The following is a 14,635-nucleotide window of genomic DNA, read 5'->3' as shown; positions in this document are numbered from 1 at the left end:
TAGTCAGACACCCCAGATACATCTGACAGTATGTGATGATATGTTAGCATGCTGGCTTGTTATGTTATATGCGATAGAGGTAGTAGGAGGGGACCAGTCCCCGAGTTCGGTTGTTAGGACCGAAGGATAGTTCATGCACCCCAGATATGTCTGATAATATGTTATGTTATGATATTTGTGATAGTAGCAGTAGGGGGTGAAATAGTCCCCGAGGATCGGTTGTTAGGACCGATGGGTAGTCAGCACCCCAGAATGGCTTGACATGGGTAGTCAGCACCCCAGAACGGCTTGACACGGGTAGGTCGGCACCCCAGAATGGCCGTTCCAGGTAAGTCGGACACCCCATAATTGCCCGACGGTATGTATGATATGTGATTGTATGGTATGTGGTATGATGGGGGAACTCACTAAGCTTCGTGCTTACAATTTTCAGCTTTGGTTTCAGGTACCTCTTCTTCGAAGGGGAAGGAGCTGGCGCGGTAGCGACACATCACATACACGCTTTGTATTCCGCATTATGAGATCTTCCTGGGGATTTGTACTCTGTCATTATTATGTTTCTATATACTGGTTTCCAGACATGCGACATCTTTTATGAAATGATATGATCGGTGAATGTTTTATTTCTAATGTTTTGCTAAGTATATGTTTTAAAAATGAAATTTTTGGCTCGTATTTTTGGGATGTTACAGGCGCCCCAACAATCCCTTCAGAATGTGGATCGTCATCATCAAGGATTACGACAACAGCTGCCAGTGACGAAGAAATCGAACTCAAAAGGCACGAAAAGTTGCGCCTAGTCTAAACTCGCTCACTAGGTGCACCGACAACCGACTCCCCTATGACCAGAATGGCTTTCCGCTTGGCTTGCAGCCGCCAAACATCAGCGATCACATTATCCTTGCTATCCTCGTCACCCTCAGAGGAAGTATGGTGAGCACCACCCAAAGGCATGACGAAAGAAAGAGGACGAACTGCAGGGGTCCGCTTCAGCAGATGACGGGTTCTCATTCATCGATGGAGGAATAGGCATAGCAGTAGTCAGAGCAAGCTGATCCAAGCGGCGGGGAGGAGGTAGGAGTTCAACCAGATCCACTTCCCGATGCTCCAGTTTACCCTTATAACGCTTCCGGAACACTTCATCCATAGAAAAAAGAGACTCATGACCTGGAAATGTCAAGACATCAAAGAAAAGTCAGAAGGGGAAGATCGCCAGATAATAAAGCCCTAACATTGGTAAACAAAAGAAAAACACAGAGACGTACCATCAACAACGATGAAGAAAACTGTCATTTTTCCGCGACGCCTCCAAGAGGGCTCATCCCCACACCGGCGAGAAGGGCTTCAGAGTAATCTTCGGGAGACACCTGAATATTCTTAAGAAGATCAGCCACGCCCTGGTTATGGGGAAAAAGTTTGGGGATAATATCAACAAAAGAATTAGCACGATAGCGACCACTACCCACCAAACCCTGATTAATCCAAAACCATTTGTCTTGCCAGTTTTTGGGCGTTTGACCGTCAGGCACCAGAGTATCCCCCCCCCCCCCCCCCCCGGCGAACGGAAAACGTGTATTTATCACCGGTACAGCAAAAGCGGAAGAAGTACTTAAAGACAAAGTAGTCGGGAAGATACCTATTAGCCCGACAGATCATCTCAAAAGCAACAACCTTGTTCACAGCGTTTAACGTTAGCATTTGAACACTGCAACCGTCTCTTTGAAGCACCTCCTCCCGGAAATCAGTTAAGGGGAGACGGAGGTCAGCATCTAGTTTTTTTTGGTAGATCCTGACTTTTCCCGGAGGGGAGGGGGGGGGGGGGGGAGGATAGATGAACCTGGTGAAGGAAACTTCACACCATCAAGAGAAGTGTGTCCATTAGTGGACTCAAGATACGTATACTCAGAAGCAGAGGGCACAATGCCCGGGGGACTCGCCATGGAAAGAGAGAAAAGAAAATAGATTTGAAGAAGAATAATGGAAAGGGAAAGGAACCATAGATAAGAAGTTATGATGAACACCTTTATAAGAAAACAGAAAGGGCGGGATGTTCAAAATGTCTAACACGATGACGAAACTACTGGCCATCATGAGCGGTCACGTCACCATTAAAACCGGAACGGCGAGCAAACGGGGAAACAACACGTGTAAGGCTATCAAGCCCAGGACGTCGTATCTAGTAGTACAACGCTACGACTACTGGACTGGGGGACTTGATGACGCGCCTAAGCCGGCACGGAAGAGTCACACCCAGCCAAGAAACTTGGCGCCCTGGCTGAGCCAAAGAGAAGTGGGCTCAGCACTCGCTAACGCCCCTAAGAGCAGGGCGCCCCGGTGAAAGGCTTACGCCCGCTAGGGAGGTCCCGACATCAAGACAAAGGATACGGTCAAGCGATAAGGCAAAGGATCAGAGCATTATCGTCGGAGCCAATGGCAGTACTCTGACATATAGAAGCGCACAATCCTCCAATCAGCGCCTCTGATCTTGTCCCCTAAAAGCGATCTTGTCCTGTACGGACAAGCAGGGTCACTAGGTATAAAAGGGCGCTATCAGGAGCCCCTAAAAGTAAGCACTTTTCACCAAGCTATTCCTATCAGAAATACCCTAAACACCATCTAACTTGACCGTCAGAGCGTTCTTCCGGGAGTCTCCTCCCGGGAAGCGGCTGACGACGATTTTCTCTTGAAACCTTGCAGATACTTCCCAGCACCATCAATAATAATAATAACAATAATACACACCGAAAATCATTAAATACAAATTGTGCTTAAAGAAGTCAAATATTGGCATACAAAATGTTTGTCATAAATATTCAGTCATTATACAATAATCCGTTGTACACAATAACATCATATGTCATAATAATTAAGAAACATTTCAAATTAAGTTATCAAAAATATTGTTTGTCGACACAAAATATCATCGGAAAATAAAATTTGTCACAAAATACGCCCATTCTTCGCGAAGTTCATCAATATCAGCATCCGTGTACACATCCTTGCCGCCCCCAACCTGTAAACAAATCAAATTTGTATCGCACTTTAACGAGGGAATAGCATGCAAGACTATATATATACTATTCATCAATTTGACAAAGTTTTTATACACTTAGCTTATTTTATTATGAATAACTTGTATATTTAACAAATAAACATAAAATGATCATTTCAATTCCTTTCTTATTAGAGCATCGTAATTTCAAATAAATGAAAGTACATTGTTGTTTCTTGAATGTATCCTAGTGTTTAGTAAGAGTAGGATGCTATATTCAACAAATAAACATAAAATGATCATTTCGATTCCTTTCTTATTAAAACATTATACTTTCAAATAAATGAAAATACATTGTTGTTTCTTGCATGTAACCTACTGTTTCAATTATAGCAGTGACAGTGTGATGATGTTATAATTAACACAACATTATTTGCATTATAGCATATGTGTAAGTAGGATGCTATAATTAACAAATCAATAATTTAATAACGATACAAAAAGTTTACTTACATTTTTATTGACCAACACTTCAACCCCTTCCTCAACTATCTCTTTCATGAACTTTAACATATAGAAGCCACATTCGGTGCTTCCCGGCTGACGAGGACACTACATAATTACATAATAAATGATAAGTCAAAATGAAGTCAAACCTGCAATTTCAATAATGACGTAAGTACTCACCGTAACATTGATCCAGTTGAGTTTAACCTTTTTATTGGATCCACTTTGTGTAGCGTACAAGACCATTGCTCTATAAAAAAAATGATGAAATATATCAAACAATATAATATAATATAATGTTTCAATAATTTAGATTACTTACGCTTCAATAATGTTCTTCAACTGCGAATTGACATTTTTGGGTCTCAGGGAATCAAGATAATAGCAACTAGCTGTTTTCATGTCAAGTACGGCCAACACCCAATGTCTTCTATACAAACCAAAAACCAAATTAAATCAAAAACATGTTAGTTACTAAAATAGATTGGTAATTATTGTATTCATAATCAAATGGAAAACCAAACCCGGGATTGTAGGGCAATAGGATGAGGTCATTGTCCTTTCTTGTAGACAACCGATCTGCAACGCTTTTGCTTGCGTCAGCGATATTTTTCAATTTGTCTTTACGTGCACGTGGCGAGATTGCAGTCGGGCTCACAAAACAAATTCCATGATCGCTTTTTGGCCCATTCTTGATTTGCTCAAACAAGTACCTGTTGACGTACAAAAACAAAATCGATTAAAGTAAACTGTGTTATACGAAAAGTTATTTAAATAAAAATTTAAGCACTTACATCATATAACAAGTAATAACAACACCAGTCAGCTCATCCAATGTAAAAACCACTTCAAAATCTTCATAAGATAAGTAGGTGTAACTCTCATACCCAAATAGATCGTCCTCACACTGCACTTTTATAGACTCTGCCTTTAAAAGTTGTGCGTCAACCATAAGTGCAGTCATTTTCAAAACACGATTATTTTCAATTCTTATCCTTGTCCTCATCTGTGCTCTCGTCCTCCTCTTTTGCAAGATCTCCGTTTCTTTTCCTTTCTCCTTTTCCTTTTCCTTTTCCTCATCTGATTCTCTTTTCCGTTTTTCTTCTTTTTTACTCTCTAATTCTTCTTTTACAAGTTTTCCATGTTTTTCCATTGGTTTCCCCACCACTTTTTCCTATAAAAAAAATATAAATAAATTCTTCAAATTAAACCCATATAAATACTTTAAATGAATGAAAATAATATTACCAAATCAGAGCATCGAATGACTAGATATCTCGGCCAACTCAGTATGTGCCCAACTGCATCTTTGACATTCACAATGAACTCCTCTTCCAGTGGAACTGGTAGTAAAGCTTCTCCTTGTACAGACGTTTCCATCATAACTTCAATGTTTTCATCTGTAATATGAATGAAAGTAAAACTAAGATCCAATTTCTAAACATTGTAAAAATAAGAAAATAAACTAGTAATATAAAGCGAACATTTTTCATAATGTAATACCCGAGACACTGTCCTTCATTATGGTTGCTTTGGCAACTATATTTGAGGCAACATCAACCGCAAGATAACAAGAATTATCCTAGAAATACAGTATGTTAGTTGCAATTAACTCTTTACTTTTTAAATATAAAGCAAACAATTTAAAAAGAAACATACAAGTAATTCTTCAATTGGTTGGTCTTCTAAATCTTCATTGCCCCACATTTGACGACTTACGCCTTCAGAAACAGGATTGACACCTCTTTTGAGTTTCTCTACCTCACCTTCAAGCTTGTTGAAGCGTTGATCCAACTTCTTGTTCTCAAGGTCCAAATATTGCTTAACAGTTTTGGGTAATAAAAAATATTGGTGTGGTGCTACATATTTACCCATCCCACGTACATGCCCACGGTTTTCTTGAGTACCTAGGGCTTGTGTAAGCACATCATTTGTTCCATATGTAACCTCTCCACAACTTTCTGAATTCTGCAGCTTATCCTGTAATTCGGATACAATTAAAGATTATGTCTATATGATACTTTATAGTTTAAAACACACATTATAAAAAGAAAGGTAAAAACTATCATACACTATACTTTTTATATATATATCATCCACATAATTTTTTTGTAATAAAATGTTTCCTTGGAGAAGATGCTACAATCAGATCAAGTAAACAATTTTTTTTTTGTTTTTTTTTAATAGGATGTAAAATTACATAAAGATGAAAACCATACAGGGATGAAAAATGTATTTTGCAACATAAAATCCCATTGATAAGTTGGAGGGTAGAGGCATACAAAGGTCAAGTATGTTGTTATTGCCTAAACTTTCAAACTTTAAATGGGACAGATTATGAACTTTTGTTGCATGTTAATTTGCTATTGTTGATGATTCTGAGCTTTTAAAAGAAAAGGGATAGCTATTGAGTTTTACTGGAAACATAAGTACATAGTATGGTGCTTGTAAGACTCAAATTGTTGACTGTTTCTATTTTGGCATTTTATATTGTATAGGGCTTATAAAAAACCCTAGAAATATGTGCCAAAATGAAAAAATATTCCATCTTGCACCTACACCAAAGAAAATCACCAACCTGACCAAAGTAACAAGATTTTTTATATTGTTTTTTAAAAATATTTAAATATGTTGTGTTTTGTGAGTGATGCTTATAAGTAGGATGCTATAACTTTCACCTTTGCTGCAAAGACATGTATACAGTCCATGTACAAACAAAAAAATAACAGAAATGGTCCAATTGAAGTTTTACAGTTTCCTAAAATACCCTTATCATTTTTTTTTTCACTCTGGCTGGAGTAGGTGTATAAATAAATAGCATGATATATGAAGGAATTTAAAAAAAAAAAAAAAATTCTAAATAGAACAAACTAACCATTTTATCAACAATCTTCTTGACATCAGGGTCGTAACCTCCTTCTTTCGTTTCTCTTGCTTTTTTCCACAACATTGTTCTATCAATCTCCTCTTCTGTCTTCCCCGTTTGTTGCATCTAAATTATCAAGAATAACAAATATGAATTAAGTCAATTAACATAAACAGATACAAGTAAACTATTTGAGTAATTTAATTCATACAATCTCATCAACGAGTCTAGCATATCCTTTTCTGCTCAAACGATGATTGTATTTATGATGAGCACGGACTTTTTTAGCATCATTACTTTTTTCCTGCATTAGAAACATTAAAATTGTTTTTAAAACTCAATGAACATGGAACAAATACACACACAAAAAGTTTAACAAACCTCCCACTTTTCTGAAAGTCTTTGTTCTACAAAAAGTTTCCAGTCTTCTTTCTTCAAGAATGGGTACTTATCTGGAGGATTGAGTAAATTCGCCTCAGGGTCATTTTTATATTCCTTAATGTATTTATCATATAGATGATGTTTGAAGTTTCTCCACTTTATCCCAAGCGATTGGAGAGTGTGCTTCCGACTCTTTGGGTCAAGTACAAAATTCATCTGAAACATAAAACTTAAAACAACATTATTTTCAACAAAAAAAGAAGATAATTACAAGTTAAGATCAGATGTTATGTTAGATTTACCAAAACACATTGCCATAATTCTTCCTTTGTTTCCTCACTAACGTCCTTCCAAGAGGCATAAGTTATGGGCACCATTGTTCTTGCTATAAAGCCCTCAAAAGTAGCGAGTTTTGCTGCTTCATCTCCGATTGGGACACCTTTTTTATTGTAGGTAATTACAATTTTCTCTTTAATACCTTTTAATTTTATCATCAGAGCTCTTTGTTTGGAGTCTTCATCATTTTCCGAAGAACCTAATTCCATGTCACGAAACGCAACCTGTTTCAACATGTGTTGATTCAAATAGTATAGTTAGTTACAGTATACTCATGCTTTACATAAACATATGTTTATTTCATACATCATACACCCTTGTTCATATTCTAAAGCTTGTATATATGTATGAACACAAGCGAAAGCGAAATATAATTAGTCATAGTTACAAAGGAATGGTGGCATTACTTCCACTATACTCAAATAAAGATGAAGATATAATTTTCTTTTCTCTCAACATTTTAAACGGATTGGATGTCAGATGTCAGATATATTAGCTTTCATGTTGTTAGTTATATTTTATAATGTTTGTGCTATTTGAGCATTTACACCCTTTTAATTAGTTTACATAAAAGATTTTAGTTATACCATCATTATCAAATACATATTCTAAAATTTTTTGAATTTTCATTTGCACTTTTTTAATGTAAGTACGTATAAGGTTTTAGCGATGTCACTTTTTCTGTAACATCCGGATTTGCAGGTATCATAATTTAAGTATTTACTTTTGAGTTAAGAAGAGGGACTCGACAAGTTGACGCCTAAACTCGTCGAGTAAGGTCGCGACCGATGACTCGGATTAATGAATGGACTCGACGAGTCCGCGCTGTTGGCAGAAACCCTAAATCTTTGGGCCTGAGCCCTATTTAAAGGCACTTATGGTCTTCAATTGCGGCTACCTTTCCAGAAGAGAGAACCCTAGCGAGCTTGAGTGTGTAGAATGAGAAGAAGAGCTATCTTGAGCTATTTGGTGTGATTTTGCAAGAGAGGAGAAAAGTTCAAGCAAGAGGGACCAGAGGAGGTTGTTGTTCTGAGTTACTCAAGCAAGGAGTTTCATTCTTAGGTACCAAATTGAACCCCTTTTCTTCCCTATTGTGTAGATTCCATTTTTGGGGTTAGGGCTTGAATCACTTCATTTTTGGGGTTTTCAATGTCTCAAACCACTCTTGCAAGTTTATGTTATAGATCTGGACCTTTCTAGGTCCAAAGAGTCCCAATCATCCAGCTTTATGCAGTCCCATTGGAGTTTTGAATCTAGGTTGTCATTTTAAGAGCTATGTCATCAAATAGAGCTTGATGTGTGGTGCATGGACATAAAGATTGAACCTTTACGTGACTTTTGGGTGTTAGAAGGCCAGATCTATAGGTTAGAGAATCAGATCTGACCTCAGAAGGTCAAATGAGTGTTGCGATGGAGGAAAATCGTCGAAGTCCATAAGAGGACTCGACGAGTCGGATCGGGTTGCCCTACGATTCGTGATCAGTGGTACCCCGTCGAGTGAAAGGTTTACTCGACGAGTCGAGTAAGGCCTTAGGAGGACTCGGAGGACACGCATGGACTCGCCGAGTCACTCGAGTGCACTCGACGAGTCTGGTCAAAGTTGGATTGTTGACTGAGTTGACTTCAGTTGACCTTAGGGTTGGTCAAACTGATTTAAGAGAGGTCAATGAAGGGTAGAATAGTCTTCTACCCATTCTTAGAGAGGAGGATGTAAGGAGTGTATTGATTAGAGATGTTATCATTTTGATAGGCGGAGGCAGGGGCGGACCTAGGGGTGGTCCACGGTGGCACCGGCAACCCCTAACTTTTCCGGCCGTAGTGGAAAATTTTCCGAAAATTTTTATTTTTTCTACTACCGTGTAACCCCTAACTCTCCCGTGCAACCCCTACTGTAAAATCCTGTGTCCGCCCCGCGGAGGCTAGATCGGGGATTCAAACACAAGAGTTTTCTAGACATTTTACGAGGTGAGTTTTCTCACTATACATTACCTAGAGTTGTATCTATGTGCAGACCGGAGGGTCTTACGTGTTATGTGCTTGCTTGAGATTATGTGTTTTGTGATTTATGTATGCTATGTGATATTAGACCGGACCGGAGGGTCCAACGACTTACGAGGCCAGAGGGTCCTCAACCAGACCGGACCGCAGGGTCCAACGAGCTACGGGACTGGAGGGTCCCGCTGAGACACATTAACCAGAGGGTCTTACCGAGTTATAGCCTCGAGTGGCTTATGTGTTGTATGTGATATTTTGGGGAACTCACTAAGCATTTATGCTTACCGTGTTATGTGATGTGTGTTTCAGATACCAACGAGGATCGCAGGAAGGCACCGACATGATCTGTACACACTGATAGAGTATTATGTATTATGTATTTGAGATTTTGGGATATGTTTCACTGGGATAACATTTGATACACTTGAGTTTGCGATTACTTTATGAAATATGTTATGTTTTAAAAAATGAAAAATTGTTTTGAAAATTCACGTCGTTACATTTTCTATCTTACACTTTATAGTTTCAATATGTTTACGTAATTTATCAAAAAATATATAACAGAAAGCATGTCTTAATTTTATTTATATATATTTTTACAAAGAACTCATCAATATCTAGAAAGAGTGATAACAAAATAAAAGATGACATGCATAGTTGATGAAATGTACTCTGTGTTTTTCCTTTTTTTTTATTATGACACTCAAACATGACATACATTTTTGAATGTCATAAAATTAGTGTGTGGAATATTTGTATGTCATTAAAGGCCTATTTCCTGCTACGTGACTGAGTTTTATAACATTGTACTTTTTTCTTATTAGGACATCATACTTTGAAAAATCTACATGTTGCTTTGTATTTGGATGGCATTGCTATAAGAGTACATAAAAGCGGGATGCTATAAGAAACAAATCAATGAAAGTACATTGCTATTTCTTGCAATTAACCAGATCTTTAAATTCATGGAATATGACACAAACCTGTGATTTCTTGGAGCCCCAATGAGAAACAAGGGCCGACCACTGATCAGGTGGGACCCGCTCATCACGGTCTGCAAGGCGATCTTCATCATTCTCATGAACATCATAATGATTAGCCTTAAGGTGGGACTTGAAAGTCCTCCAATTTTTCTTAATGGACAACATCACCCATCTTCGACAATCGGGGTCAATATCAAACGTGGTCTACAATATATAATAATAATAATTATAATATATCATTTAAAATTACCAAAAAGAGATAAGAAAAAAAATGTGAAAAGGTTTCTTTAGTTTAGATTACCCTACCAGAACTTCCTGCCACATCTTCTCTTTGTTCTCTTGTGGGATTTTCTTCCAATCATAATAAGTAAGGGGAGCAAAGTTCACATCACGTGCAATGACACCCATAAAAGTGGTTAATTGGGCTGCCCCGGGACCCACGGGCTTCCCGCGTTTATTGGTGCTGATTTTTATACGTTCCATTGTGTTGATTAATTCAGGGGAAGGGGTAGGTCCTCGAAATCGGCGCTTCTTTTTAACAACTGTAGATTCTGATTTTCAGCCAATTATAGTTATTATAACCAAGTTACACATATGCTTTATTTATAATAAAAGATAATGAATTTTGTAGATATGTAACAAGGATTAGGTACCAGGGTTAGGCTCATCTTCTTCTGTTGAAGATGAAGATTGTGGCTGGTTGGAGTTCTGTTGGGGTTGACCAGTCTCCTTTTGCTGCAAATGAGCAGAATTATTGGCAACTGAAGTTTGTGGCTTTTCTTTCTCTTCTTCTTTGTGCCTCAAGACAGAAGACTCTGTTCATTAAATAGCGGAATCTTCATGAAAAATGGTGTCTTGCAAGTGTTTATGATCTCCAAAAAAAAAAAAAGTTTACGAATTTTGTAATGGGGTGTAAAATGTAAACATGGATTCGAAGTTCTCATGGTCTACAAAACTAGTTTTACCAAAAGTAATAAAGATAAAGAAATAAAAGTCTTGTCAAATATGTTTCAGTTGTGTTGTGAAACAAAATGAAGAAAACGTCAATAGAAAAAGTATTACCAAACGATGGTTAAAGATCCCTGTGTTTGGAATATATAATCTTATTTTGCTAATGAAAGACACCCATAAATACATAGGAAGAAATATAAAACTATAGACTTCATTATCATGACCATGGTAACTTCTGCATTCATAAAAATATAAAAAGAAAAAGTAGAAAAAATCAAGCAAAGTATTATAATTATATGGAATAAAAAGGATAACAAAGTGGGGCTGGGCCTTACCAACAACAGGCGCTGTTTGTTCAATTTGTAATTTGGCTGATTTCCAGTACTTCATGAAGTATGTCTTCACCCTCTTCATGAGCTCCAATATAACATCACCCTTCTTATTATACTTGACACAATTAGACCAAATATATTCTACATCCTTAAACACATCTCCTGAATTCATGTACTTTACACCATTCTCAAGGTTGTTGCATATTGTACCAAAATCCATAGGTGTCTTGATAATATCAAAGTAATCCTGATTCAACCTTCACCCAAATCATTATATGATAAAAGAATGCACAAGAAAAACAATGACTCTATAAATACAAAAGAAGAAAATATCACTAGACACTGTTAACAAAAGCATGTATTTACAGAAATAATTTATGCTTACAGGAATTCCAAGTGCAATGGGATCTACAGGTTTGTTAAATGGTTCAGCTGCATTCAGTTTCATGGTCCTTCTGATCACCTGATGTAGAAAAATAACATCTATATGAGTTTGTACAAAATACAGCTAATGTACACTATATGATATAACAAACCATACTCTTAATGCAGCATTCAATTCTTCCTGTTTATATTCTGGATTTTGATGATGCTGGCTTTGGTTTTCCTCATGATCCATGTCAGCATGAGGTTGCTTCATCTGTCCATTGCTGACTGAGTTACCAATCAAGCTCCTTGAAAGGTTAGTTAGGCCACCAGCATCTTTAGTAATCTCTCTAATAACACTTGCAATGATTTGACTCAATGCATTTGGATAACTTAGCATCTCCCCATAACCAGTTTTTTCTATCTCTGAATCTTCTTGTGTGCCCCTCTTGATGGTAGTACTAGTACTTGGATTTACAGGTTCCATGCGCAGTGGTGTAGCATCTTCAGCTTCTTCTGATTCAACATTCATCACATGATTTTCTGCCACTAGAGCAGCAGTATTTTGGAGTGGCTTCTTTGCCACTGGCATTTTAAGTTTGTCCTTCTTAGCTGCACGTTTCCGCTTCATTGTTATGTGCCTATAAGCAAAGTTGAATAAGCAGAAATTAAATTGCTGGATTTTGCCAACAATTGGTTGAATAATCAAAGTAAAAGGAGGTTGCTCTTGGGGATTTGTTATGGTGTTCTTTGGGGTATTTGGAAACAAAGGAATGATAGAGTGTTTAATGATTCTAAGACGCCCCCAGCTAAATGTGCTGATATCATTCAGTCCACATTGTTCCTATGGATGAAAAATAGGAAGGAAAACTCTAATATGGTGTGGCATAATTGGTGTAGTAATCCATTTTCATGTTTGTAATCTGTCAGTTTTAATTCTTCTACTTGTACTCATTCTGCAGCTTCTAGTTACTTGCTAGATGTCTGTTTATCTATATATTTTATTTGCCAGTTCAAAAAAAAAAAAAAAAAAAAAAAAAATTAAATTTAATGACATTACAATAAATATGATTAGCTAAGCTACCAGACGAAGACACAAGACTGGATTTATGAGAAAACTGAAACCAATGAACACAGAGAAGATATCATGAAAAAAATTCCAACTCCTTGCTGCCAATTGCCAAGAACATTACAAGAATCGAGCTCATTACACAGATCAGTACTACTGAGCTTCCAATTAAGTGAAGTTTTTATCATAATGTTTTATCAATCCCTTTTCTTCAGTCAGCTATTGATGCAAACAACACACCGACTAACCCAATTTTAGGGTTTGGGGGTATTCACAACGATATAACTTCGTGTCAAAGCAATTCCCTAACATACATTCCCACTTAAAGGTAGAAAAAGGTACATGCACTTAACATTAAGCTACTGGATGTTATCTCGTATGAGAAACTAAACAAAACAAAACTTAGCAATTTGATGAAAAGGAGGCATAAGCGATCGATAATGGTACAAATTGAGTAGGGGTGATGATAACGCTAGTAGATTGTAAGCTTAAGAAGTAGACAATGAAGTGTTTACCTGTTCTAGGGTTTTCTACTTTTCTCGGCGACCTGGAGAAAATGTCAAGAAATGAGGAAAGTATGCTGAAACGCTGCTAAAATGATTAGCTCACTTCTAACACCTATCATCGTTACTTAAGTTTTTGTCGAAATTAAACAATATTTACAATGAAAAATTATACAGCATTTAATATGACATACGCTTTATTAAAAGGTATATAAATGATCATGACATTTGTCTATCACAAATTTACGACATATATATGATCATGACATTTACATTTACAACATATAATTACGACTAAATATTTATGATAGACATTTTGTAAGGATGAATTTTTTATTTTCTTGACAAAATTGCAAAAATATCCATATGGTATACATTTTTTTTGAGGTTAAGTCCAAACCTTAACTTTTTTGAGTTGGTGATCATTTTAAGCTAGTTTATTTGTAGTTTTGGTTTCTGTCCAAACTAAAAAGACTATTATATCCTTGATGAATTTATTTTTCATTTTTCTTTCACTTTTTAAAGTTATTATTACTAAATATAAAAGTAGGCTCACATATTCACCCTTTGTTTATGTGAACGAACACTCTTAAATCAAACGATCAAGAAAACAATAAACCAAAATACCCACCAATGGATTTTCCCAGTTCAACAAATCACCCCCACACCAGTAAAACCAAGCATTTAGGAGGACCCTCGATCATGCTTCCCCAACAACCATCATACACCTATTTTCTAACAGAGGCATTACGTCGAACATTTGGTAGGCAGAAAATCAATATATGTCATTTTAGTTACAATACGAATATACCCATAGTCATTGACCTTCAAACCATGTAACAACAACCTCCGTCTTGAACCAAAACACCATCCAATACATAATCTTCATCATCTCAGAAACCAATACTTCCACAACCAGCCACCTGCCTTATCCATCACCTTCCCTACAGCCCAATACCACATTATTCCTCCATTCCAGCAATCAATTTCTTCATATACAGAGCCTTCATTCACCGCCAAATAACTATCAACATAATTCTAATCACTTTCACCTTCATAAACCACATTACCACCAGCTCTTAAGAATCACACCACCATCACCATCTCACAACCTACACTTCCACCACCAAATCAACACTATACCATCACCTTGCTATAATGACAAGGATGGGTTGTGGTAGTGGTCGAAGAGGAGGCAGAGCTCTGGCAACTTTTGTAAACGGATAAAAGAATGGATGATGAATGAGTTTCCGACTCAGATCGTAGAGATAGAGAGTGAGAGTGTGAGAGAGAGAGAGAGAGAGAGAGAGAAAGGAAGATATATATATATATATATATATATATATATATATAT

At 37.0% G+C, this 14,635-nt stretch overlaps 1 protein-coding gene across 2 annotated transcripts; it reads right to left on the bottom strand.

Moving 5' to 3' along the window:
- Nucleotides 1–2,768: 2,768 nt before the first annotated feature.
- On the bottom strand, nt 2,769–13,426 carry LOC145015482 (uncharacterized). Of its 2 annotated transcripts, XM_078973959.1 has the most exons (20): nt 13,294–13,426; nt 11,885–12,350; nt 11,729–11,806; nt 11,347–11,590; nt 10,714–10,875; nt 10,367–10,611; nt 10,061–10,264; nt 7,049–7,306; nt 6,747–6,962; nt 6,577–6,669; nt 6,375–6,491; nt 5,159–5,479; nt 5,003–5,081; nt 4,748–4,899; nt 4,294–4,673; nt 4,024–4,212; nt 3,822–3,929; nt 3,680–3,749; nt 3,506–3,604; nt 2,769–3,013 (listed from the first exon to the last, which is right to left on the bottom strand). In XM_078973959.1, the coding sequence occupies exons 2-20, from the start codon at nt 12,338–12,340 to the stop codon at nt 2,921–2,923; spliced, it is 3,564 nt and encodes a 1,187-aa protein (XP_078830085.1). In that variant the 5' UTR covers nt 12,341–12,350; nt 13,294–13,426; the 3' UTR covers nt 2,769–2,920. The 2 variants fall into 2 exon arrangements, with proteins under 2 accessions (XP_078830085.1, XP_078830086.1); XM_078973960.1 differs by lacking the exons at nt 11,885–12,350; nt 13,294–13,426 and having other exon boundaries at nt 11,347–11,600.
- Nucleotides 13,427–14,635: the final 1,209 nt, after the last annotated feature.

This window comes from Lactuca saligna, chromosome 9 (genome assembly GCF_052625555.1).
Source record: "Lactuca saligna cultivar CGN05327 chromosome 9, ASM5262555v1, whole genome shotgun sequence".
In the NCBI taxonomy this organism is placed as follows: Eukaryota; Viridiplantae; Streptophyta; class Magnoliopsida; order Asterales; family Asteraceae; genus Lactuca; species Lactuca saligna.
Note: the sequence above shows the minus strand (reverse complement) of the source record. Positions and strands in the feature narration are given on the sequence as shown.

What these genes read in the sequence shown, in the direction of transcription:
- LOC145015482 (XM_078973959.1), bottom strand. Translation starts at nt 12,340, where the DNA reads ATGAAGCGGAAACGTGCAGCTAAGAAGGACAAACTTAAAATGCCAGTG. An exon ending in AGAAGATGAGCCTAACCCTG is followed by an intron (nt 10,612 to 10,713) that starts GTACCTAATCCT and finishes GCTGAAAATCAG; the next exon opens with AATCTACAGTTGTTAAAAAG. An exon ending in TTGAAGAACATTATTGAAGC is followed by an intron (nt 3,750 to 3,821) that starts GTAAGTAATCTA and finishes TTTTTTTTATAG; the next exon opens with AGCAATGGTCTTGTACGCTA.